Source organism: Megascapheus bottae, chromosome 17, assembly GCF_031878675.1.
Source record: "Megascapheus bottae isolate mThoBot1 chromosome 17, mThoBot2.hap1, whole genome shotgun sequence".
Taxonomy (NCBI): Eukaryota; Metazoa; Chordata; class Mammalia; order Rodentia; family Geomyidae; genus Megascapheus; species Megascapheus bottae.
In genome coordinates, this window is record NC_143525.1 from 25,681,625 (window position 1) to 25,707,465 (window position 25,841).

Genomic DNA, 25,841 nt, shown 5'->3' on the forward strand with positions numbered 1-25,841 from the left:
ACACTGAGGCCCAAGGAACACTCAACAGTTGTGAGTAAAGTGACAAGATGACACAACCCATCTGCCTCTGTGCTGTGTAAGACCCTGAGCCCTATCTGAGTGCCCAGCTATACCACAGCACCAGCCCCTCACAGACACCTAAATGAAGACATTTCACCAAGCCAAGATAGACCAGAAACTCAGCAAGATAATTAGGCTATAGTAGATAAACAAGCCACAATAGGGTTAGGCTCTGGATGGCTAGAATATCTGACACTGGGTCAAACCTGTCCTCACAGGCGCAGTGAGAAAATACCTCCTCCCTGCCTTTCACCAAGCTGCCCTTCTTGAGCTGATGGCTCCCTGGAGGTGAGATGCCTACCTGGCACCATTGGATAGCTTCAAGATGATCTGGTTCTTCAAGTCGTAGACCTTCCCTAGCCAGCAGTCATAGGCAATGTAGTCCCCATACATAAAGGGCTGTGGACAAAGCACAAGGGCAGTGAGAGAGCTAACACTGTCTGTGCTCAAGGCATGGGAGCCTCTTTGCTTCACAGAGACAGGGGAGAATGGCTCTCAACAGCTTGTTTGGATCTGTCAACAACTGGACTCAAACAAATGCTAGAGCAGGCCCTCTGCAGAAGTTCTAAGCTATATTCCAAGCCCCCTTCAAGTGAGGAGATAGGGGTGTAAGGAGGTTGCCTAGGGGATGAGAGAGTCTCCCACAAGCAGAGGAGATAGCAGCTCACAGGTGAGAGGTGAGCTATGTGGACAAATAAAGAGGTCAACTGAGAGCTAAATTGGGAGCTATTTCTCAGAGTACAGAACATACCCAGCAACAGAAAAGGTCAAGACAGAAAAACCAGGTGTTCCACTGGAATTGAAGATGTCAGGTTGAACACAATCTTCATGCACATGTAGAGTAGGCACTGACAAAAATGCATGGGCGCGTGAGCATGACACACCTAGTATCAGCCTAAGAAGGCCTAGTCTACCCTAGTGTCTTGAACTTGGTTTCTTTTGTGATTTGCAGTTCAAACCTAGGGCTTGATGCCTACAAAGCAAGTGTTCTACACTGGATTATATACCCAGCTGTGACAACTTAGATATTTATTTTTATTTGGAGGTTGGTTGTAGAGCTTGAACTCAGGGCCTGGGCATTGTCCCTGAGCTCTTTTGCTCAAGTCTGGTGCTCTGCCACTTGAGCCACAGCTCTACTTCTGGTTTTCTGGTTAATTGGAGATGAGATTCTCACAATATTTCCTGGCCAGTCTGGCTTTGAACCATGAGCATCAGATCTTAGCCACCTGAGTAGCCAAGGTTACAGGTGCAAGCCACTGGCACCCATCTGAGATTTTTTTTTTTTTTTTGGCAGTCCTGGGGCTTGAACTTAGGACCTGGGCACTGTCCTTGGGCTTTCCTCAAGGCTAGCGCTCTATCACATGAGCCACAGCACCACCTCTTTGTGCATGCTGGGTGAGCACTCTACCACTAGGCTAAACTCCCAGGCCCCATCTTAGTAAATGCCATTCTCCTGTAAAATGCGGCTGATTCTGGGACTGGATCCAGAAAAAAGTAAAGGATAAGCATGAAATGTCTCATTGTAACAACAACAAAGAAAGGTTGGGAGGGACATGCAAAGCCACAAAAGCAGGAAGGGGCTCCTGCTAAATGTGTGTGTGTGTGGGGGGGTGCGTTTTGTGAGAGTGTGTCCTCCTTTCTGGAAAACACACTGTAGTGTTTGGGGATGATGGGACATTTATGCAGCTTACTATTAGATGGTTCCGGAAAGGAAGAGCAGAGTGAAGCTGCCTGGGAAAAGAGGGAGGAGGAGGCAGGGAGGGAGGAAGAGGAAGAAGAGAAAGAGGAAGAAGGGAGGGAGAGAGGTAGGTTATGATCAAATGAAGTGAAATGTTAGCAGCTGAGAAAGCTGGAGGAGTAAGTGGGACAGAGACACAAGAATTTGTAACTTTTTTAAAATAATTTACATTTTTTAAACTTTAAAAGGAAATGTTATAGGAGAAAGGGAAACAGTTGAGGACAACTACCCTTGTGACCTGTGCCTGAGCTGGACGAGGGACACATCCTGACCTTGTGTTTAAATGGATCCCTCACAAGGACAACAAGGAGAATGCTAGGAGCAAGCTGGCCCACGTGACTCAGGAAGACCCAGCATGAAAGTCACATGGCCAACCTGAGAACAGCAAGGAGAGGCCCTCACCCAGATGTGCTGGAGGTCCTTGCTGTTGACCGGGTAGATGATGCAGTTTGTGCCGATGAGCTTGACGGCGCAGTCAATGTTGACGTCGATCACTGTGCCACATTGACTGTCCTGGGGAAGGAAGAGTGTCCAGGCAAGGCCACCACAGCCAACTTTATCCACTGGCCACCCTACATCTCCCCAAGCCAGGCAGTTCCCTGCACACAGAATACAGGAGCCAGGTCAGAACTCACCGAGGAACGCATATGCCGGACCACATCTCGGGGCACCACAGAGCGGTCTTCTAGTTTCAGCTGTAAAAGGAAATGCAGGATGACAGGAAGTTTCTGAAGCCACCACAGGTTTTTGTTTTTTTGCCAGTCCTGGGGCTTAGACTCAGAGCCTGAGCACTATTCTTGGGTATTCCTCAAGGCTAGTACTCTACCACTTAAGCCACAGCACCACTTCTGTCTTTTTCTGTGCATTTGGTACCGAGGAATTGAACCCAGGTCTTCGTGCATGCACTCTACCAATGTCACACTCCCGGCCCCAGGACACATTTTTCTTTCAACTTCTTCTAAGTGTCATCCATACCACCAAGTACATAAGCACTGTTCGGCTCACATCTATAATCTTAGCTATTCAGGAGGCTGAGATCTGAGGACTGTAGTATGAAGCCAGCCCAGACACTAGTCTAGAAGTGGTGCTGTGGCTCAAAGTAGTAGAGCATTTGTCTTGCACAAAAAAGCTCAGGTACAGCACCCTGGCCCTGGAGTTCAAGCCCCATAACCAACCAAAATAAGTAATTGCACATGATTTCCCCAGCATGTAGAACCAGAGACAGAATGTGTGCCTCCTAGTGCCCCTGCAGTCCCTGTCTCTGGGCTCCTGGAGGTTTCATGAAATATGAAAAATACTGCTGGGCAAGATCACAGCAGGCCTTGTTCTCGTGCAAGGCTTAACATGGCTCTTCCACGTAGGACATTCTGCTATGAGTTAAATCCTTTTCTACCTGTATAAGTGCCTGCCCTTTGACCCCAACCAATCAGCGCTGAGGAGCACTGAGGCAATGAGCAGGACACTAGGCTGTGCTGGGTCACCCTGAAGCCTAGCTATCAATCCATAGATACCACCTTCTAATCTGGGTCATCCCTGCTCCCAGATGCAGCCCGCTCCTTATCTACAGTGCTGCAGAACACTGTGGCTGCTGAGTAAGTCTCAGGACAGTGCTTCAGGAGCCTGGCCAAGGAAAAGCATCTGACTTGTCCCTTTATGAACCCCCAGCAGCTGCCCCTCCTACTTTCAGCTGTGTCCCTCCCCTGAGCTCAGGCAGGAGCTAGTTTACAGCCAAGTCAGCGTGGGTTCCTGAACTTGGGCTACTTTACTGTAGTGCTTCACTGACCAAGAGCAATGGGGCGGTCTCAGCAAACTGCCCACCTTTGTATCTAAGACTCCACACCATGGCCCTGACAGTCCTTAGCAATGGTCTCAGTCCTCAGTCCCTGGGGCAGGGTGACAAGAATAGAGGGAGAATGCTGAATAGGGCAGAAGCTGGTTTAAGTTCTCTGAAATCTTGGCAATGACAACTAAAATACCTCTGGAGTAGGATGTGACTTAACAAAGGGAAGCACTGGTCTCACCATCAACTAGCAGTGCAGAAATCCCCACAGGCCTGGTCCACCTGACAATGGCCTCATGGTTCAACCAGGTAGTTAACCAGATATTGAGAAGCAGCTACTCTGAATTCTACATGCAAACAAGGGTGGCTCTAGTAGAACCCATCAGCACATATTGGATAAACCCACGATGGACTTTTTTTTTTTTTTGTGGGTCATAGGGCTTGAACTCGGCTTGGGCACTGTCCCTGAGCTCTTCAGCTCAAGGCTACCCATGGTGGACTTCTTGATGCCAGTGCTCTGGTGAGAGGCCAAGCTCTCTCACCTCTGGTAGGGGATTGTTGGGATGCCAATGCCCTAATCTAATCCCAAAGAGTACTCTAGGCCAAACCACTGGGCCTCTGCTCTGAACATGGGTTTGCTGTGCTCCCTCAACCCATTCCGCTCCTTCCTCCGTTCAGACTTCAATAAGCCCCTACTGAGTCCTCCAATCTGCCACATGAATCAAATGTTGCTGTGTGGGAAATCCAAGAGAAGTGGGACCATGAGAAAGCCACCTGCAGACTATGTCTTTGGTGGAGATGTGAGGCTTATCTGGCCAGGAAGGGATAGCCAGGGAAAGGGGGAGAGAAGCTGAGGTATAGGCTTCTAACTTGTGAGGCCTGGGGTAAATGGAGCCATGTTCTAGGAAGGTCTTGGCCTCTTTGTATGATCCTATGCCTGTAATGTCAGGAGTTGTCTTCAGGGCTCTTCTAATCCTTCCATGATAAGAAATCTATTTCTCCAGGACTCTGTCAATACTGGGGACAGGGTGGAGATGTCAGAGAGAGGATGAGAACTACCATGCTGTTTAGACCCCTTTCCTTCAGGAATTCCAGAAGAGACCAAGGTGTCTGAAAGTGTAACAGGAAAGTGTCTCCATTGTCCTACATGGTGTTTCTTCCTAAAACACTCCTGTGTGCCTCCTTGTGCTGCTCTCCTGCACAGGACTTCCCAATGTCCTCTTCTCATCCCTACATGCTTCCTGGAGCCCTTATGACCCACATTCTGGAAGATGTTCCATGCTTCCGGGAATGAGGAAGCCTTCTCTGCCCTTAGCACCAGCATAAGCCAGTTCAGTACATGTTGGGCAGTTTTCTAAGCACCTAAAAGATGATTCATATTAACATCAAGACTGTCATCTAGAGGCCAGTAGTTTAGCCTAGTGGTAGAGTGCTTGCCTAGCATGCACAAAGACCTGGGTTCAATTCCTTGATATCACATACATAGAAAAAGCCCAGAAATGGTGCTGTGGCTCAAGTGAGAAAGCCCAAGGACAGTCCCCAAGCCCTGAGTTCAAGGCCCAGGACTGAAAAAAAAAAGTAACAAATGCTTCTGGTATGTTTGGAAGGTATGTTATGGTGGCTTCTGGCTGAGATTGTCAATAGAGTCCTAAAGCAGTTTGCCTTTCCAATTCTCTGTCTTCCTAAAACATCAGGTACCCAACATTTCAAGTGTAAGACAGTACAGGGAGGTGAACACTAGGGGGCACTACATCAGCTCTAGAAAAAAATCAAGATTCTAAAGCAAAACTAAGGGCTAAAGCCCTGAAACAAAACTTGCATTGTTATTACTTCTCTAAACCACTTGCATTGTTACTGCTTCTCTCAACCACTGCCACTTGTATAAGAGCAGAGGTGAGGCACAGGTACAAGTTTCCAAACAGGAAGAGCACAAGGAAGACGACTGCAAAACTAACAGTGGCTCTCTGTGGGAAGGAGTCATAGAGGTTGGAAATGAACATGAATTACTTTAGACACATGGCACAGGGATGTAGGGCTGCCTGGTGAGATCCAGAGCCTCAACTTCTACGGCTTTCTCTGGAAATAGGACATTCTGGTCACAGATGAGTCTTTTGTGTGGCCTTGCCTTCTATGTGCCAAGCTCTGCGGAAACTGGACCCTCTTTACTAAGCCCCCACTCCAGGGTAGTGGGAGAAGCAGAGTGGATACATGCTTGGGTGGTATTATATAATGCGCTGGATATTCTCCAAAGGCTTGAGAAAGCAGGCAACCAAATGGCTGAAGATGGAGAAGGGAATTCTGTAGGGTGATGGGTTACTTCTGTCCTAGCCACACTTGAACCAAAGGAGCTCACCCAAGGTCTACCCTGCTGGGAGGACCACCACCTCCTAAGGTTTGTGCTGCTTTTTTTCTAACACTCATTCATAACACTGAACTTGACGGGCAAAGTAGAATTGAAATTCACTGCCAAAAAAAAAAGTTCCAAGAATAGAAAAGGCAAACTAAAGCTGATTAACAGGTTGAAAATAGAAGGACACTTAAATGAGATTCACAATTGGTTTGAACCTGCATCCCTATAGGAGGAGTGGTAGCCCTAGGGCTGGCTGCTGGGGGAAGGGCGAGGGCGGGGAGGGGGGGGGGAGAAAAGAGGCAGTTGACTCCATCACTAGCATCAAAACCTGCAGTAATCATTCAAAGGAGGTGTCAAGAAGTGGCGCTGTGGCTCAAAGTGGTAGAGCGCTAGCCTTGAGCTGAAGAAATCAGAGACAATGCCCAGACTCACAACTGACAAAAAAAGAGGGAGGTTAAGATTATTTGGAGCCAGGAGTGTGGTCTAGTGGTCTAGTGCTTGCCTAACATGCACAAAGCCCTGGGTTCAATTCCATAGCACCACATTTACAGAAGCCGGAAGTGGTGCTGTGGCTCAAGTGGTAGAGCACTAGTCTTGAGAAAGCCCAAGGACAGTGTCCAGGCCTTGAGTTCAAGCCCCAGAACTGGATGCCAAAAAAAAAAAAAAAAAAAGGGTGGGGGGAGGAGCTATGTAAAAGTCACAGGAGACTTAGGTGAGGCCTAAATATATATTTATAGATTTCAATATCTGAAACCACCAAAGATACCATGGCCAATACCATACAAGGCCACAGGAAGAAAAGAGTTGTTGCTGTTGCCAGTCCTGGGACTTGAACTCAGGGACTGGGCACTGTCCTTCGGCTTTCTTAAGGCTAGCTCTCTACCACTTGAGCCACAGCACCATGTCTGACTTTTTCTGTGTATGTGGTACCGAGGAATAGAACCCAGGGCTTCATGCATGCTAGGTAGGTACTCTATACCACTAGGCCATGCTCCCAGCCTCAGTCTTAAGGTGAAGAAAACCACCTCTCTTCTGGTAGATAAGACCAGAAGAGAGATCTTTTTTTTTTTTTTAGTATTTTTTTATTGTAATTAATAAAAGGGTTACATGATATTTGCCAGATAGAAGGTGCATTAATTCACTTACATTGATAACCTTTCACATGTCTTGGTACCCATTACCCTCCCCCCAGCCCCCCTAGAAGAGAGATCTTAAACTCACGAGAAACAGCCAGTGCAGGCCAAGTACCTACAGAGGCATAATGCCCTGGACTTCAAGGTCAACCTGCCTGCAGCCCCACGCTGTGTCACTGGTTTAATTCATATTCACAGAAGAAAGCTCACCTTCCCGGAATGGAGCCAGAGTTTGGATGTCAGGAAGCCCAGTGGGCACACTGGGAGGAAGCTGCTCACCTAGGTCAGGATCTGAAGCAGATCTCTAAAAAGATTATGAAGCTAGTCCAGCATGGCAAGTTTCTAAATTCAACAATGCTGCTTTCCAAGGGCTAACAGCAATCTGCAAAATGACACTGCCTACAAGTCTGAGCCAGGGTGAGTCTAGAAATACAAAGTAAAATAAGACAGAGGGGCAACTTGGGACATGGGGGTGGGGGCAGCAAGGCATCCTGATCTAATGCAGAGCTCTGCCACTCTGCCCAGACCTTCTCCCTCCTCTCTCACTCCTACCAAGGATATAAGAAGGCCACACAGTTCTACTGCTGCTGGCTTTAAGGGATATGGGTGTACCAACTATCTGGGAACCTGCCCACTGTCTACAGCCCCACTTCACTGCAGGACAATTTAGCAGCACCTATGAGTGTGGCCAGGCAAGAACACAAGGAAGGGGTTTCACTGCTGGTACACTTTTCATGCTGCCTATCTGAGAAATCCATCTCAGTCTGGGAAACAGGAGAAGACATTGGACAAGAAATCCATTAGAGTATCAATGCCTCTCATGCATTATGGACTTGACAAGAATAGAAATGTAAAATTAAGTAATATACAATTTTTTAAAAATGTGTAAAGGGCCAAACATGGTGGCTCAAGCCTATAATCCGAGTTACTTGGGAAGCAAAGACTGGGAGATTATGGTTAAAGGCCAGGCTGGGCATAAACAAGTTCAGAAGACTCCATATAAACCAGTAGGTGGGCAAGATAGTGCATGTGTGTCACTACCAGCAACACAGGGATGCTGAAGTAGAAGGATCACAGTCCAGGAAAGTCTAAGCATAAAGGGAGAGAGACCCTACTGAAAAACAGCCCATGTAAAAAGAACTAAAGGTGTACCTCAAGTGGTAGAGTGTCTATCTAGCAAGTGTGAGGCCCTGAACTTAATCCTCAGTACACCACCACCAAGGCCTCCACTGCAGCACACACTCATAATTCCCAGTACTCAGGAAGCTGAAGCAAGAGAATGGAAAGTTTCAAGATGAGAATTTGGTACAGAGCCAGGTGTTGGTGGCTCATACTATAGTCCTATCTACTCAAGAGGCTAAGATCTAAGGACCACTGTTAGAAGCCAGCCCGGGCAGGAAAGTCTATGAGACTCTTATCTCTAATTAACCAGCAAAAAGCTGGAAGTGGAGCTGTGGATCAAAGGATAGAGTGTTAGCCTTTTGCTGAAAAAGCTGAAGAGAACAGTGCTTAGGCTCTTGAGTTCAAGCCTAAGTATTGACCTCAAACAAATAGATTTGGTGCAGAGATGAGGTATAGAAAGGGTGATTCCCCTTTATCCTCTAAAGAAAGTGCATCAAGGTCCTAATATAAATTCATTCTAATGGGCTTCCAAAAACATTGTTAGAAATCCCAGAATAGATGAGTCCCTAGAGTAGATTCTTTTTCATTTTTTTGTTTTGTTTTGTTTTGTTTCTGGTCATAGGGTTTGAACTCTGGGTCTGGACGCTGTCCCTGAGCTCTTTCGCTCAAGGCTACAGCCCTAGCCCTTGAACCACAGTGCCACTTCCAATTTTCCAGTGGTTAATTGGAGATAAGAGTCTCATGGACTTTAGTGCCTAGGCTGGCTTTGAACTGCGATCCTCAGATCTCAGATTCCTGAGTAGTTAGGATTACAGGCGTGAGCTACTGTGCCTGGCTCTTTTTTATGTTTTAGATTTTGGTAATACTAGGGTTTTACTAGGGTCTTAGGCTAGACAATTCTGCAATTGAGCCATACCCCAGCCCTATATCAGGTTTTTTGTTTTTTTTTTTCAAACCATGTATTATGACCCTTTAGTGGAATACAAGGTCAACTTGCACTAGAGAAAAAAAGAGAAGTAAAGACAGTATTGTTTTGGGAAACAAAAAAAACAAAAAAAACTTTTTCAGTTGCATATATGGTATACATGTCCTGAATCATGATATAAACTGTTTATTCTGGGCAACAACACCAAAGAAGTTTGAATCTGTCCATCTTGACCAGTCTGCCCAGCAGCCGTAACCAGGCCACCAAATGGTTCTATCTGGCTAAGGTTTCAGTCAATAAAGTGGAAGACATCCCCTGTCCTCAGCTATGAATACCTTCAAGTGAAGACACAACTAGTATCTAGATGTTCACACAAAGATACACAATTATGGCCTCACCTGGAATGTCACTTAGGCAGAAAATGGATCTTGTAGTGTCTTCCTAACTCTAGGTCAGCCTAGATTGGCCATGTGACTCCTCAGAGATTCTAGTCTGTGCCAAGTAAGAACTTTCTCATGGCAGCTGACTGCCATGTGGCTGAGCCCTGATAATCTAGCAATCAGCAGCAAAACAGACATAGCCAGAGGGACTCCTGTGTCTGGGAAGGGAGGAGGAAGGAGAAGAAATGGTGGTGCCCTTAGCTAACACACACTACAAACTCTGCTCCAGAGGCTGCCTTCTACAGTCATAAACTTGAGTGCTTCCTACAGATTCAGGACAAGAAGGCAAAACCAAAGCTGGGGAATGTAGCTGAGTGGCAGAGCACTTGCCTACTCCTTGCATTAGGGAATGTACATTGAGTCTGGAGAAGCCCCCCAAAAAAAAAATCACATCTAAGCATTTATTCTCAAGTGAAAACACTTCTATTTCAGATGGCAGGCAAGGGAAGGCAGGCTAGCCAGGTCCTGTACCCTACCAGACGGCTTCAGCAACAGGATTCCTTCTTCCCCAGCATGCTCAACCCTTGGGGCAGTCCTTTCCCCAAGTACCTGCCTGATCCCACACTGTAGACTGCCCACAAATCAGCCAGCCATACAGCATGATGGCCTCGCTGCTGCAAAATACAGCGGCTATTTCAGCTGGCTAGGACAGCCAGCTGTCAGGGGACTGAGTCCAACTGACGGTTATGTGAGAGAAAGGCCATGAGGTGCTGTACCTGGCTGGAGACCAGCAGGAAGCCTAGGCAGCAGGGCTGTTTTCTGCAGATGCAGTAGCATTTGGTGGCAGGAGGAAGAAAGCTTGGGGAAATACAAAGTAAAGGTAGAACAGGCTGGGCGCTGGTGGATCTGTCTAATTCTACAAATGCAGGACTTGGACACCACACACTGCGGAATACAGAGGCACATAAGAACCAGGTTCTGCTTAGGAGACAACACTGCCACTCTTAGTTGCACATACTGAGGATGCTTTATCACTTCCTTGGGAACAGACACCCCACTGCCAACAGGGATGAGCACTTCCAGCTTTGGCACCAGAGCTCATGTCTAAAATGACTGTCTCCAAGGGCCTCTAGCCACACCTCTACTCTTCATATGTGGGCTTCCTATTTAGGGCAGACACTACAGCAGATCCCTAAAGCATGACAGCTGACTGTCCATATGGCTTGAGAAGGAACTGAAGCACCAGGGCATGGCCTGAACAAGACCCTGAACAACTTCTTTTCTTTTCTTTTTTTTTTTTTTTTTTTGCCAGTCTTGGGCTTGGGCTCAGGGCTTGAGCACTGTCCTTGGATTTTCTCAAGGCTAGCACTCTACCACTTGAGCCTCAGCACCACTTCTGGCTTTTTGCTATGTATGTGGTACCGAGGAATCGAACCCAGGTCTTCATGCATGCTAGGCAAGCACTCTACCACTAGGCCAAACTCCCGGCCAACTTCTTTTCTTAAGAACAAATAATTCAGCTGGAGAGTCCAAATACACATAAATTAAGTTACAAAGAATGACATCAAATGTAGAAATGAACACCTCGACTTGGTTCACTAGTAAATTCAAGGAATTCTAGAGGTATAAGAGGAGAGATGTGAAGAAACTCCTCAGGAAATCATACAGTATTACCAAACTCTTGTTTCTGTAATCAGTGATTTGCATTCCCCACCAAGGTGGGCACTCCTATCCTAGTGACTGATGGGTTATAGATGGAGCCTGAACTACAGCGCATCAGCAGGCATGCAGAGGTGACCCAAGCAGGTCTTCAGAGGCTACACCAATGCATTTCAGTACAAAGAGCTACAAAGGGCACTTAGCCACAGAAAGAAATCCCCTGGCCATACGCCATAGGCAGAAAGGTCATTTCAGATCCAGGTGAGAATAATGGGAGAAAATAAGCATGGGGACTTCACAGACACTGCTGGGCCTAAGAAAGGTTTCCTGTTGAAATTGTCTTAAGAAGGTACGAGAAGGGGTGCATTTGAAGGGGACATACTGTATATGTGTGGAACTATTACAACAAAAACCCCAGTTTACAAATAATGTGTACTAATAAAAAAAACTTTAAAGAATGAAGGTAAGGTTTTGTCTCCCCTCAGAGACTCAAGGCTCGAGCTCCTGGGCTTCCTTCCCTGGAGTCAACCTTACACCCAGTCCTATGCCAGGGAGGAGACCCTATGAGAAGGGACAGATAACAACTAGTACACAGGAACCAGCACTGACATCTAAGATTTGGCCTCTGCTGATTACTATTACATTATACATAAACATCCTTCCTCTAAGCATGCATGGCCTCCAGAGGACTCTCTGGTCCCATGAAGGAACTCATCATAGGCCTGGAGGAGGACACAGGACCTGAAGAGTAACAAATGGAATTTACTTGAAGTTTTAGAACTAGCAATCAGAGGGACACGGTTATGGCTAAACACACAATGTTGTTTGATATTTGAAGGGCAACTAGTAGAAACCAATGAACAGCCCCATATAACTAGAGAGGGGCCTAACGTTGGACTTAGTATAGAAAAATCAAGACTAGGAAGCAATGAAAATGGAGGCTGCTCTAAAAGATACCTTGGAATATGTTTTAGAGAATCCCCAGAGGACTTTGTTTTGTTTTAATATGAGAAAGGGTCTCCCTATGTATAGGCTTTCCTGGAACGTACAATGAAGCTAGGGTTGGCTTTGAACTCATAATCCTGTCTCAGATTCCCAAGTGATAGAATCATAGGTATGTGCTACCAAGCCTGGCTTCCAAGAAAGCTCTTTAAAAACACAGAATGGGGGCCAGGAGTTTGGCCTAGTAGTAGAGTGCTTGCCTAGTATGCACGAAGACCCGGGTTCAATTCCTCGGTACCACATACATAGAAAAAAAAAAAAAAAGAAGCCAGAAGTGGTGCTAAGGCTCAAGTGGTAGAGCTCTAGCCTTGAGAAAGTCCAAGGATAGTGCTCAGGCCTTGAGCTCAAGCCCAGGACTAGCAAAAAACAAACAAACAAACAAACACAGAATGCAGGGGTGGTGGCTTACACCTGTAATCCTAGCTACTCAGAAGGCTGAGATCTGAGATTAAGGTTCAAAGCTAGCCCAGAAACTAAAGACCTCGAGACTCTCAGTTCCAATTAATCACTAGAAAAGGGGAAGTAGGGCTGTAGCTACAGATGTAGGGCAATAGCCTTGAAGAGCTCATGGATAGCACTTAGGCCCTGAGTTCAAGCACCAGGACCCCAGTCCTACTAAAATGAATCTGACCCACCAAAAAAAAAAAAAAAAAAGCTAACCCGGGCACTAAAGACTGTGAGACTCTTATCTCTAATTAGCCACTAGAAAACTGGAAGTGGCATAGTGGTTCAAACTCAAGGAGTAGGGTGGCAGCCTTGAGCTGAAGAGTTCCGGGACAGCATCCAGACCTAGAGTCAAAGCCCCACGACTGACAAAACAAAACAAAACAAAAAAACACAGAATGCGGCTGGGAATATGGCTTAGTGGTAGAGTGTTTGCCTAGCACTCATGAAGCCCTGGGTTCAATTCTTCAGTACTACATAAATAGAAAAGAGTCAGAAGTGGCACTGTGGCTCAAGTGCTAGAGAGCTAGCATTGAGCAAAAGCAGCTCAGGTACAGTGTCCAGGCCCTCAGTTCAAGCCCCAGAACTGGCAAAAACACGGAATCCTAGCCAGGACCAGTGGTTCATGTCTGTAAACCCTAGCACTCAGGAGGTGGAGACCTGGGAAATCCTGGTTCAAAGCCAGTGCAGGCAGAAAGTCTTTGAGATCCATCTCCCATTTATTAGCAAAACACTGGACTGGAGGCATGGCTCAAATAAGTACAGAACCAACTGTGAACATTAAGAGTGTGATTGAGTTCAAGCTTCAGCATGCATACATGCATGAAAACACACACACACACACTCTCCCCCCACCCCTCTCTCCTGATTTTTTTATCCCAGCCCTACTAAAATGAATCTCTGAGCAAAGTTTGGAATCTATGCCAGGTGGCAGTGACTCGTACCTGTGATCCTAGCTACTTAAGTCTCAGGAGATCTGAGGAGTACAGTTCAAAGCCAGCCTTGGCAGAAAAGTCAGAGAAGCTCCAATTAAGCAACAAAATGACAAAGAATGGTCAAGTGGTACTGTGTTAGCTGGGAGTGAAAAGGCCAAGCAAAAAGGAGAAGTCCTAAGTTCAATCTCTCATATCAATCACCACCACCCTTAAAAACAAGACTGTTTTGTTTCTCTTTGGGGTTGAACCCTGGGCCTCATATATATATTAGGTAAGCAAAGCCATGTAACAACAAGAAGGGATTTTTTTCTAGTGTGCAGCCCTATTGCGTACCTATGGTGAGGACTGAGGTGTTGGTGACCTGGACAGCTGCTGCCACAGTGACAAAAAGCAGAGTCTGCCAGCATGCTAGGGAATACCATTTTGTCCACCTAAAGCCTCCCAAGTGGTAATGCAGCTTCCTTGAGCCCCTGCTGTGGCTATGACAGATCAATTTTTAGAGCTTAGTTACTGATCAGGAGGGTACAGGCATGTGAAATGTATGACGTTGCCTACCTGTTAAAAAAGACCAAAGCAGAGGGGTGTATAACCTGGCAGGAAGATGCAGACTACCTGCCCCAATCCTTGGTGACAGTCCTCAGGAATGTATTCCTACCACTTTCTCCCCTACCCTCATTGTGAACCGACAGAATGATGTAATCTTCAGACAGCAAGAACCACACCCCCTCTTGCAGACAGGGAGACTCAACCCTATCTAGCAGGGCAGCAGCAGGCTCCTAAATGCTGAGAACCAGTCACTAATCAATAGGCACTCTGCAAAAATGCATCATCCTGACTTGCTAGGCAGACACATAGAAAAGGATTCACTCAGCATTGCTATTTTTAAAAATGCAAATATGGTAGGAAAAAGTAGTGAAAAATAAGATGCGAGAACTATTTGTAAGATGTGAGACTATTTCTTCCCAGGGGTCCAGGCTCCCACCAGAGGAGGATGGGTAAGGGCTGATGTTACTGTGGCAGTCCTAGACTCCCACACCCTTCTTTGTCCTTAATACTTGTTCAGATTACCTGAACAAGTGGATTTTCTAAGAAAAACTGTACGACTTTCCCCCTACATGTGACCAAGCAATCACATGAACAGTCAAGAATTCACAGTAAAGAATGGGCAGACTTCACAACCTATCCAAACAGCTATGACAAAACGATACCAGTTTCCCACATCCCTATGTCTTTCCAAGACAAACTGGACACAGGAGTGTGGGGAAAGCTTGAGATCAATGGCAAGTTGTTGACATTCCTGATAGCCTTCAAAGTCAGCCTATACTTACTACTGATGTCCCTGGCAACAGAGGCCATGGACAGGCTGACCTTGCTGAGTTGGCACAGATATCTCACTACTCAAGTCTCTTGAACTTACAATGCCAACTCTGGCCTGTGCCTTCTCTTTTTTACTCCCAACATTACCAAAATCTGGTCAGTACAGAATCAAGTACCTACAACCTAAGCCAAAGTTTACAACAAAATTAAACATAGATATGCTACAGCCCCTGGTGAATGGCATGCTGGGAAAGACCATCATTCAGCATCTACTTGGAAACAGGTAGATGCCCACTCATCTCCAGCTAGGCCCTTTGTCTTCCTCTGGTGGCAAATGGGGAACGACCATACAAGTCCCACAGCTGAGCACAGCTATAGGATGGGCTCATTGCAAATTTAGTGACAGCTTGTGGCAAAAGGGGATCATACACATGAGGAAACACTGCAGTCACCCTCACTAAAGCCAGCACAGACCACAGCCTGAATGTCTTCCTTCTACTCTACCAGAGAGAGGGAGCAATCAGCTTCACTGGGCTCACACTGAGCAAGAGACATCAGCACCCCTGGTGAGGAGGGCTGGTCCTCTAGGGAATAATATAACTGCCATGGCTTTCTCCTCTCTCCCACCTGGGCTGGCTGTCTCCCAGACCTGGGCCAGATTCAACAAAAGAGCAGGACCAAGCCTGAAAATACCAGGAGGCAACATTGGACTACATCAAAGCCTTTCTCACGTCTCCTACAGAGCTGTCCCCGATGGTTCCAGGACTACATACCCTCATGCAGGAAGATGGAAACAGCATCTCCAGAGCTCTGCTAGGTCCTGGCTACAAGGGAGGCTAGAATTAGGGTTAGAATTAGGCCTACTGTGAAAGCCTGGAGATTTTTCTAGAGTGCTAAGCCCCCAAAGCACAGCGTGAGACATGGGCCTCCCTCATGCCCACCGGGGCTCTCCTACTTTTCCAACTATTTCAAAGTCAACTGTCTTAAGAGGCAGGTAATGTACAGGAGCCCCAACACACACACACACACACACACACACACACACACACACACACACACACACTGTTCAATATGAGCAGAGCAGAAGGCCTCTGATGTGAACCTGGGAGTTCCCAGCAGACACAGTGCTGCCCTGTAGTGAAGTCATTTACTAGGTCAGATGCTAGTGAACATCAGGAAAGGTGCACAGTCCAAAGCAGGGAAGGAGAACAAATGCTGAGTGAAGGGAAGCCTGAGCTGACACAGGGAACAGTCACAGCTTGCCATGGACCCATACAACAGCACCAAGCCTTTGCTTGGTTGTCACCTCTTCAGGAAGGCTTCTCTGATTGCCCTATCTGGAATTACTCTTCATGTCCTTCCTATCCTTCAGTTTCTGTGCCTCTTGCTGGCTGCCTGATACATGGGCTCTTGTGAGCCTACACAGAGGGTGGGATGGGGAGGCTATTCCCTATAGCACCCCCAACAAGTTTCTGGGCCTGAGGATCATTGAGTAAAAAGCCCCTACGTGGGGGTGTCAAGAAAAAATATACTCCTGAGAGACTGGGGTCCACAGAAACACAGAGCTTCACCACTCTGGTTCAGAGGCCCCAGAGGGAGGTGTGGACAGAAGCCTCCTGGGCTGAGGAATAGGGCAATCCAGGAACCAGGCATGAGGTGGAACTCCTTCAGAGACAGGGCTGAAAAGGGTGAAGAGGAGCTGGGTGAGGGATGGATGCAGAAGAACTGACTCTTCAAAATGGGGTCAGACGGGAAGGTAGCTCCAAGGACATTTGAAACACAAGCAGGGAAGTGACCGTGGGTTAATCTATAGCACAGGGTCCACCAATGGACCAGACCACAGGAGAAGGAAGATCTGCCACCTTCACTCCAGGGGCCTGAGCTCAGAAGTCCTGCTCCCACTAGCAGGCAATCCCTTGGTTGGGTAAGGCCAATTCCAGAGTGTTTTAGTGGTACCTGCAGCTGTCTCTGGGTGACAATTGACACTGAGGGGTCACAGCTGCTTCTTCTCGGCCCCTCACTGGAGCCTCAAATACGGGTGAGCAGCCAGGTCTTACAAAAGACTGCTACAGCCAGCTTTTTAGCGTACGAGCTCCCTCTCAACTATACCAGCACTGCTTAGGGCAGGGCACTGCTGCTCTTTGGCACTCTCTAATGGCTGTACACCAAAGGCACAGCATTTGCACACCTCCCTGGCCAATGTCCTAGTCTCCCATTGGCAGCCTACAGTATGGACACCACGCACGGTGCTATGTTCAGAACCTCATTCTGTGCCTTCCTTAGGGTCCTGAAGGGGTGGGGCTGGGACCAACGGGCGCCTCTCTTTACTTGTCATGCTCCGGTTTCAAGACTCAATCTGCACAGTGGCGACTTTGATAAAAACAGGTCTTTTCTGGAAGAGGTAGGAAGAAGAAAAAAGGCCATGTGAAAGATTGGGAGGGGGGTGCGTGTGGGTGGGAACGAATCCACTGGACTACTATGATTTCCTGGTCTGCATAAGAGTCACACAAAAACAGTGTGATGAAAATAATGGAGGGCCAAACTGGGTGTGCTGGCTTACACCTGTAATCCTAGTTATTCAGGAGGCTGAGATCTGAGGATTTTGATTCAAAGCCAGCCTGGACACTAAAGTCTGTGAGACTCTTATCTCCAATTAACCACCAGAAAACCAGAAGTGTGGCTCAAATGGTACAGTGCTAGCCTTGAGCTGAAGAGCTCAGGAACAAATGCCCAGGCCCAGAGTTCAAGTCCCACAAATGATTAAAAAAAAAAAAAGTAAAGAAAAGAAGGAAGGGAAAGGATAAGGATCATCAAGAGATGTAACATGCAGCACTGTGGGCACCCTTAAAACAATCTTATGGCTAACTGACACTTGAGGTTGAGTTCCAGGAATCTAGGTAGAATTCCAATTTAAGAAACAGAGTTTTAAATATTAATACTGAACCATGACTCCTAATACTGCAGACTCAGTGTTATGTTTGCAAAGCCAAGCGATGCACCTCTACTTCTAGGGGCCCTGAACACAACCAAGCATGCCTCAAGAGGGCCAGTCTGCCTAATCACTGCACAAACACACAATACAGCAGACACACAATTCTAAGGTGTCTGCAGAGGTAAGCAAGTTGTTTATTTTACCAAGGCTGACTACACAGTGGGGGCTGGTGGGGACTGGTATCTACAGAAAACCAATGATGCCAGTTTGGAGCAGAGAAGGAGCACGCCTGTCATCTCAGCATCTGGAGGTTGAGACAAAAGGATTGCGTGTGAACTTTATAACTTTATAAAGTAAGACTGCAGGAAAGGGCAAGGAATAGCAGCTATCTCTCTTACTTTTCAAACTGTGACTCTTCCCTGACCACACTGCCCCTCACACCTTTATCCCTCCAACAGTTGTGTGTCCTAATTGAAATATGAGTACATAGTAATGGCGGAACTACTCCCTACTGATCCAATGGCGCCCTGGGAATTCTGTGTCCTGTGTAATACCAGCCATCCTTTTCTAATCATCAACTCAATCTGGTGTTTTCTGGATCTTTTTCTTGAGCTCTCTTCTGTAGAATACCATCTTCCTCTTTAACCTGGACCTTTTCCTGCCATTGAACCTTGTTTTGGGTACTCTGATGAACCATTTTCCCAAACGCCTCTAAAGGGTTCAGATAAACCCTTTTTTGCAATCTAAGGAGAAATTTTTGTTTCTGCTCTTACACGGATATGGGATTTCCTCTGAATGTTGATTTTTTTTTTTTTGAAGGTACAAGACCGGGACTGGAAATCAGTACCCAATATTTTCACTCACTGGCTGGTGTCTACCAACTGAGCCATGCCTCCAACACCTCTCTTCCCCCCCCCCCCCACACACAAGAAATTTACTTGTCTTCGAATCTGTGAACCTGTGTCTTAACTGGCTCATTTCATCTGTTTATATTCTCTGTGAGCCATGCAAATTCCTTTTTATTACCTCCAGGGCTTTCTGTTACACGTTTTCTTGGTGTTCTTTCCTCTAGAAGAATGACCTAGTTTTAAATTTTATCTTAATTCTTTTGAGTTACCAAATTTCAACACATTTACTTGACTAAGTCCCTCTCCTGTTTTCAGTAGTTTAATGACATTAGAATATATTCATTCAGATCATTTTTCATTCCTACTAATTGTCAGGATTTTAATTTGTAGCCTCTCCAGATTACTGAGGATCGATAATTTGTAGGTGATGTTTCTCTGGCATTACTAGCTACCCAATGTCTTTGCACACCAGGCCTGCCTGTACCTCTCCTCTTTCCTGCCTTTACTCACTGCCTATATTACAGTAAGGAGCTATTAATGAATGAACTCTTTTTCTCTCTTGAAATGTCTTTATTTGGCCTTCAAATTTTAACTTAAGTTGGTTACTGAAAACCATGTTGAAGACTTGTGGCCTGGCCTATTAGTGCTTTGCCATTTCCTCCTAGAACCAGGGATAATCAGTCCTTTGCTCTCAAACTGACTTTCAGAGGCAAATTTTCCCAGAAGACACCCACTAGGTTCTCCCTTCTATTATCCAAATTTCTAACTTCTCCAAGCACCATCTCTATCTGTGCAAAATTCCAGTTAACTTCTCCAGACCTAGTTTCCTAATTTCTGGTTTGTGTGATTTTTTTTGGGGGGGGGGGCTTGCACTTTGGGCCTGGGTGATGTCCCTAAGCTCCTCAGTTCAAGGCTAGCACTTTACCACTTGAGCCACAGTGTCACTTCCAGTTTTTTGGTGGTTAATTGGAGAAAAGAGTCTCATGTTCTTTAGGGCTTGGGCTGGCTTTGAACTGTGATCCTCAGATCTCAGCCTCCTGAGTAACTAGCATTATAGGTGTGAGCCACCGGCTTACTATTTGGTTCTTTTAAATATAGATAGATAGATAGATAGATAGATAGATAGATAAATAGATAGATAGATATTTCTTCAATGAATTGTCTTGTTTTTTTATTTGTTTGTTTTTGTTTTTCTTTGCCAGTCCTGGGCCTTGAACTCAGGGCCTGAGCACTGTCCTTGGGCTTTCTCAAGGCTAAAGCACTACCACTTGAGCCACAGCACCAATTCTACCATTTTTTTTTTCTATGTATGTGGTACCAAGGAATTAAACCTGAGTCTTCGTGCATGCTAGGCAAGCACTCTACTACTAGGCCAAACTCTAGGCCCCTCGTTTCTTTTTATTTCAACTTCAGTCTTAAATCACTTTTAACATTATATTGTCTCTTCTACTACTTGAAGTCCTTATGTTGGGACTCTAATGGTTAGTTCTGATGGCTGACTCATATGCATTCTTTTTGTGTGCTTGGGAACTTCCCAGACCAAGTCATTATCTGCAGGATTCTGGGCTCCTAGTGGCCAGCACGGAGGAAGGCTCTCTAGAAAGTACTGCCTTTGCTGATGCTCAGAGTATTAGCAGCCTGTGTTGGTTTGGGGGCTCCTGAACAAAGGGGTCAGTCACAGTGCATACAGATTTCTATGTTGGATGTTCCCTTGCTCACAGAAGACCTCTGCTAAACTGTGGTGCAAGGGCGGGCTCCCTTGCTCCATCTTTGGCCTCTAGGGGAAAATTTTTGGGACCTCTTTTGCCAGGGAATGGTCCTTCGTGGGGACTTCCACTCCAGTTGTAATGCTTCGCATATTCATCAAAACCTAAGCCGCTATTACTACAAGGGTGACTTTTGAATCATTTTCTCGCTCGCTCACTCTCTCACTCGCACACACGCATGCACGCAGCTGCCCACTCTGCTTTAAGTTTCTGCTTTGATTTTGGTTTGCTAGCCCCTTTTCCCTCTCATAAATTCAGCTATACATTTAAGTCTTTCTGCTGTATTTTGCATAGCATTTCCTAACTGATCATAGACGGTCTACTTCAGCTCCATTTATCATGTTACTGGACTGAAACCTACTTTATTATATTCTGGTTTCCCCTCGAGGCTGGAAAACACATTACCACTTCACTCCTAATCCTTTGCATGTGACCCCTTTTTCTCTATTTGAAGCTTCATGGGCATTCTGGAATTTCACAATGTGCAGTTAGTACATTCTCCAGTCTCCATGTTATTTAACTCTACCACTAGGCCATGCTTCTGGCCGTCCAGTCTCCATTTTACAACTTATAACTATAAATTCCGAAAGGATTTTTTGGGGTTTTTTATTTGCCGGTCTTGGGCTTAGACTCAGAGGTTGAGTACTGTCCTTGTGCTTTCTCAAGGCTAGAGCTCTACCACTTGAGCCACAGTACCACTTCTGGCTTTTTCTATGTATGTGGTACTGAGGAATTGAACCCTGGTCTTCCTGCATGCTAGACAAGCACTCTACCACTAGGCCAAACTCCCAGCCCTGGAAGCACTTTTTTAATATGTTAATATTCTTCATTTCCCCTGTCTCTCTTTAAAGACCTTTTAGATGTTGATTTTATTCTATTTCCTCTGAGTCTTTAACAATCTACTTAGTTACCTAAAGTCTGCCAAATAGAGATTTTTTGTATGTGAAGAGGAGGATGGGATCTTCTTATGGTATCTAGACTTACATCTCCTATGTTTAAAATATCCTCCAGCGTCAGCTGGGAAGTACAAGTCTCTGGGCTTAAACTTAAAGCCTGGTGCTCTCATGGACTGCTTGGTCTCATGGACTTTTTCTGCTTTGACTAGCTCCAGAGATCTTCAGATCTCAGCCTTCTGGGTAGCTGGAATTATAAGTATGAGCCATTAGCATCTAGCTCAAGCAGAGGTTTTTAATTCACTTTTGCAAAATACAGTCAAGCTGAGTACTGGTGGCTCATGCCTGTAATCCTAGCTACTCAAGAGGCTGAGATCTGAAGATTGTGGTTCAAAGCCAGCCCAGGCATGAAAGTCTGTGAGACTCTTCTCTCCAAGTAACCACCAGAAAACTGGAAGTGGCTCTGTGGCTCAAGTGGTAGAGTGCTAGCCTGAGCTGAAGAGCTTGGGGACAGTGCCCAGGCCCAGAGTTCAAGCCCTACAACTAATGGAAAAAATAATTATAGGACATATTTGAAGACAAAGGAGAAGAGCTAATAAGTCAACAAAAACAAGGCATCACAAATTATAAATTTAAACTCTATGTTTATATATCATCTACTCAGTGAAGAGAGCAGTTTAATTTTCAGTGGACTATTCCAGTGAGCTATTATGAGATTTGAAACAGTGAACAGGGAAGAGTATGTGGATCTGTTAGACTTTCCCAACACCTGAATCTCCTACTGTTGCTACAAATGGTTTTTTATTTCAAATGTCAACAATTTTAACTTTCACAGATTTGACCATAACAGCCCAGATCCAAGAAAAAGTCAGGTTTTGGGTGGAAGAGACTTCTTGTAAGTGTCATGTGGCAGGCGTGAGTAATCAACACACGAAAGTAAATCAGATTCTTAAATGCTAAACTAAAAACAATCACTGAGAAAGTCACAAAATATAAATAGCAACACATGTGCCTCTCAGCAAACTGCCACCCTGTTTACACCTGGGATGAAGGAGCTGAAAAGCAGCAATTGTCAAGACACAGTGGGGAAGACTCAGCCCTCCCATTCTTAGGCTCAGGGGCAAGAACCCTGTCACATGCCTCAGCATAGATGTTTACAACCTCTATCTAGACAAGGTTGCAGGAGCAGTGCCTGCACTGTACCAAGGTACATCCCTGTCCATCAACACATAGTTCATCCTACTGTAAAAGAAGTATCATAATTCTAACTACACAGTCTCAAGAGACATAGATAGTATGTATGACCTTGCCTGGATTACCACAGTTCATACAACGTCCAGAAAATCTGTTTAACAACCTCTTTCTCATCGTGTAGCGGCTGCAGAGCCCCAGATTTAAAACTAGAATTCCATTGCTGGAAAGACCTGGTACTTATGCTCTCCCAAATTCTACGGATCTTGAATTTTTAAAATGTATTTCAATGGAAAAGGGAGTTAAATATCAATGCGAGACACCTGCACAAATCCTAATGGCACAAATAGGTCACCTACCACAGATACAACCCACTTATCTGACTTGACAGGACACAGAAGATTCAGGCACATGGTACAGTAAGCAGGTCAAGAATCCAATTCAAAACAGGCAAAGATTTGAACAGACATCTCTCCAGACACACAAATGGCAAATAAACAGATGAAAAGATGCTTGCTGTCACTAGTCACTGGGGCAAGGCAAATCAAATCACAGTACAAGACTATTCTGAACTTACTAGGATGGTTACAAACAAAACCATACAGAGCCACTTCCGAGTTCAAGCTTCAGAACTAGCACAAAACACACACACACACACACACACACACACACACACACACACACACACACACTTTAGAATATGCATACTTTGGACCTGGTTATTGTGTATGTCTTTGGTAAGCAGAAATAAGAAAAAGACAAATACTATGTAGTTGTGTGCACTTGTGTGCTAATACTGGGGCTTGAACACGGGGCCTTGTATTCTCACTTGCTTTTTTTCCTCTCAAGGCTGATATTCTATCACTAGAACCATGACTCACTTCCAGCTTTTTGCTGGTTAACTGGAAATAAGAATCTCAAAGACTTTCTTGCCCAGGCGGGCTATAAGCTTCAATCTTCAGATCTCAGCCTCCTGAGGAGTTAGGATTACAGGTGTGTGCCACTTGTTCCTGACCATTTCGGGTTCTTTTTTACTTTTTAAATATTGTGCCAGGGCTGGGATGTAGCTCAGTGGCAAAGTTCTTGCCTAGCAAGTGCAACTTCCTGGGTTTGATCCTCAGTACCAAAACAGAAAAGACAACACCACAATGTGCCATTTACATGTATTATCTACTCAAATACATACAAATATATACACGGATTAAAATTTAAAATCAGTCTATAATTACAGATTTTATGTACTACGTATTTAAAAAAGATAAAAAGAAGGGACTGGGAGTGTAGTCTAGTGGTAGAATGCTTGCCTCACATGCAGGAAGCCCTGGGTTGGATTCCTCAGTCTCACATACACACAAAAAAGCTGGAAGTAGTGCTGTGGCTCAAGTGGTATAGAGCCCTAGCCTTGAAAAAGCTCAGGGCAGTGCTAGGCCCTGAGTTCAAGCGCAAGGATTTGGGGGTGGGGGAGGGAAAGAAGTTAAAAGGATTTTGAAAACTTTTACAGTAAAAAGCAAAACAAAATAGGGCTGGAGGGTAGCTCAGTGGTAGAGCATTCCTTGGCATGTACCTGAGTTCAATCCCTGGTATTGTCAATAACTAAATAAATCCATAAAGCCAGCATTAGCCAAGTACCAGTGGCTCATGTCTATAATCTTACTCGGGAGGCTGAGATATAAAAATCTGTGAGAGACTCTTGCCAAAGTCTCTTATTAGAGTTATCAGAATAGCCGCAAGTAGAGCTGTAGCTCAAATGGTAGAGTGCTAGCTAAAGAGCTCAGAGACAATGCCCAGGCCCTGAGTTCATGCACACCCATCCATACCTTCCTACACACACACACACACACACACACACACACACACACACACACACACACACACTTGTCAGCCTTATGGACAGCATTCCCTAAACCTTCTACCATGTTTACTGTAGGGGCTTCAAATAGGACAGGGAAAGAGCAGCAGAAAGCAACTGTCCCACACTTAACAGTTACAACTGACCAGACTGCTCAGTGCCTGTCAAAGGCCAGCCTTTGGAGCCCCAACAGGCAGGCAGGAGTCTGTCTTTTCTATCAGTAGACACTGAGCAATCAGAGCAATCACTGGTCTGCATATATACTCCAACCCCACGTCTAAAGTGCTACCTGCCCTCCTGCTGCCATCTGCTCTAGAAGGCTATGGATGAACATGCTAGAGCAGATGTCCCATCACTGAGCCCCATCTTCCTCCTCCCTGTGTGCAAAGAGCTTCATCACCCAGGCACAATAAGCCAGCATGCAATACAAACAACACCCCCAATGTGGGGGCACCCAAGTAGCAGCCCTCTAGATACTGCCAAGTAGCTGGGACCTGCATATGTCACAACAAATCCTCACCCTAGGGTAGGGGAGCAGGCATTCCAGAATGGATCCTAAACAGGTGACACTCTTCAGGAGACAGGCAAAATGAATCAAAGGTCCTGTAAATGTACTCAGTAATTTCATTTAGGAGTTTATCCTGAGAGACTTACAGACATAAAAATGTAACAACGTTATAAAGCAAAAATGCAAAGCAAGTCCCATTACTTAAACTGAAAACGATTTAATTGGTCATAAGGAGACCAGTTAAAGGAATTCAAGTCTACAGCTCTGATGGCAAGTCATCAGACTTCTGGTCAAACTCCTTTTCTGAAACAGGAAGAAAGATTCCTGACACAGGTTTCTGCCTCTGAACCTCTCATTCAGAAGCACTGCAGATAGGACCGAAGCCAGATTCTTAGGCAAACGAATGGCAACCAAGTAAGTGCTTGGCCTGTATTGTCAAATACAGACCCAACTGCACCTGAAAAGAGCAAAGGTCCTACACACAAACAACTGCTACAGAAAGACTTTGATTATGGAGGCCTCTGAAGCACCACCAAATCTAAGTCAGAGGAAGACAGCAGGGCATGAGGGACACTTTAAGAGTATGTAGAATGAGCTGACCAACTGCAGGACTGAGGAAATTCCCACAAGGGTCAAGGAGGAGGTAGAGAGATAGGCAGGCAGCAGAGGAAGAGCTTTCCCTTCCAAGCCTCTTATTCCTGCTGCAATGCAGAAGGCTTAGAACCCAGATGATCTAAGCAAGGTCACAGGCCAGAGGCGTTCCTGTTACTGTTGCTCTGTGTTTTTTAACTACATATACAATCAGGAAGCCGGGTGGGTGGCTCTTGCCTGTAATCCTAGCTACTCAGGAGGCTGAAATTTGAGGATCGTGGTTCAAACCCAGCACAGGCACTAAAGACCATGAGACTCTTACCTCAAATTAACCACCAGAAAACCAAAAGTAGCACTATGGCTCACGGGGTAGGGTGGTAGTCTTAAGCTAAAGAACTCAGGGACAACACCTAGGCCC

General features: G+C 45.7%; 1 protein-coding gene across 3 annotated transcripts in view; it reads right to left on the reverse strand.

The window, feature by feature from the left end:
* Window positions 1-25,841, reverse strand: part of Ube2o (ubiquitin conjugating enzyme E2 O) — a 49,929-nt gene that overhangs the window by 11,073 nt on the left and 13,015 nt on the right. For all 3 annotated transcript variants that reach the window (XM_090350368.1, XM_090350367.1, XM_090350369.1), the window contains exons 2-4: window positions 2,434-2,493; window positions 2,201-2,311; window positions 362-459 (exon numbers count right to left, since the gene is read on the reverse strand). In XM_090350368.1, coding sequence (XP_090206494.1) covers window positions 362-459; window positions 2,201-2,311; window positions 2,434-2,493 — 269 coding nt within the window. The remainder of the gene's footprint in view (window positions 1-361; window positions 460-2,200; window positions 2,312-2,433; window positions 2,494-25,841) is intronic.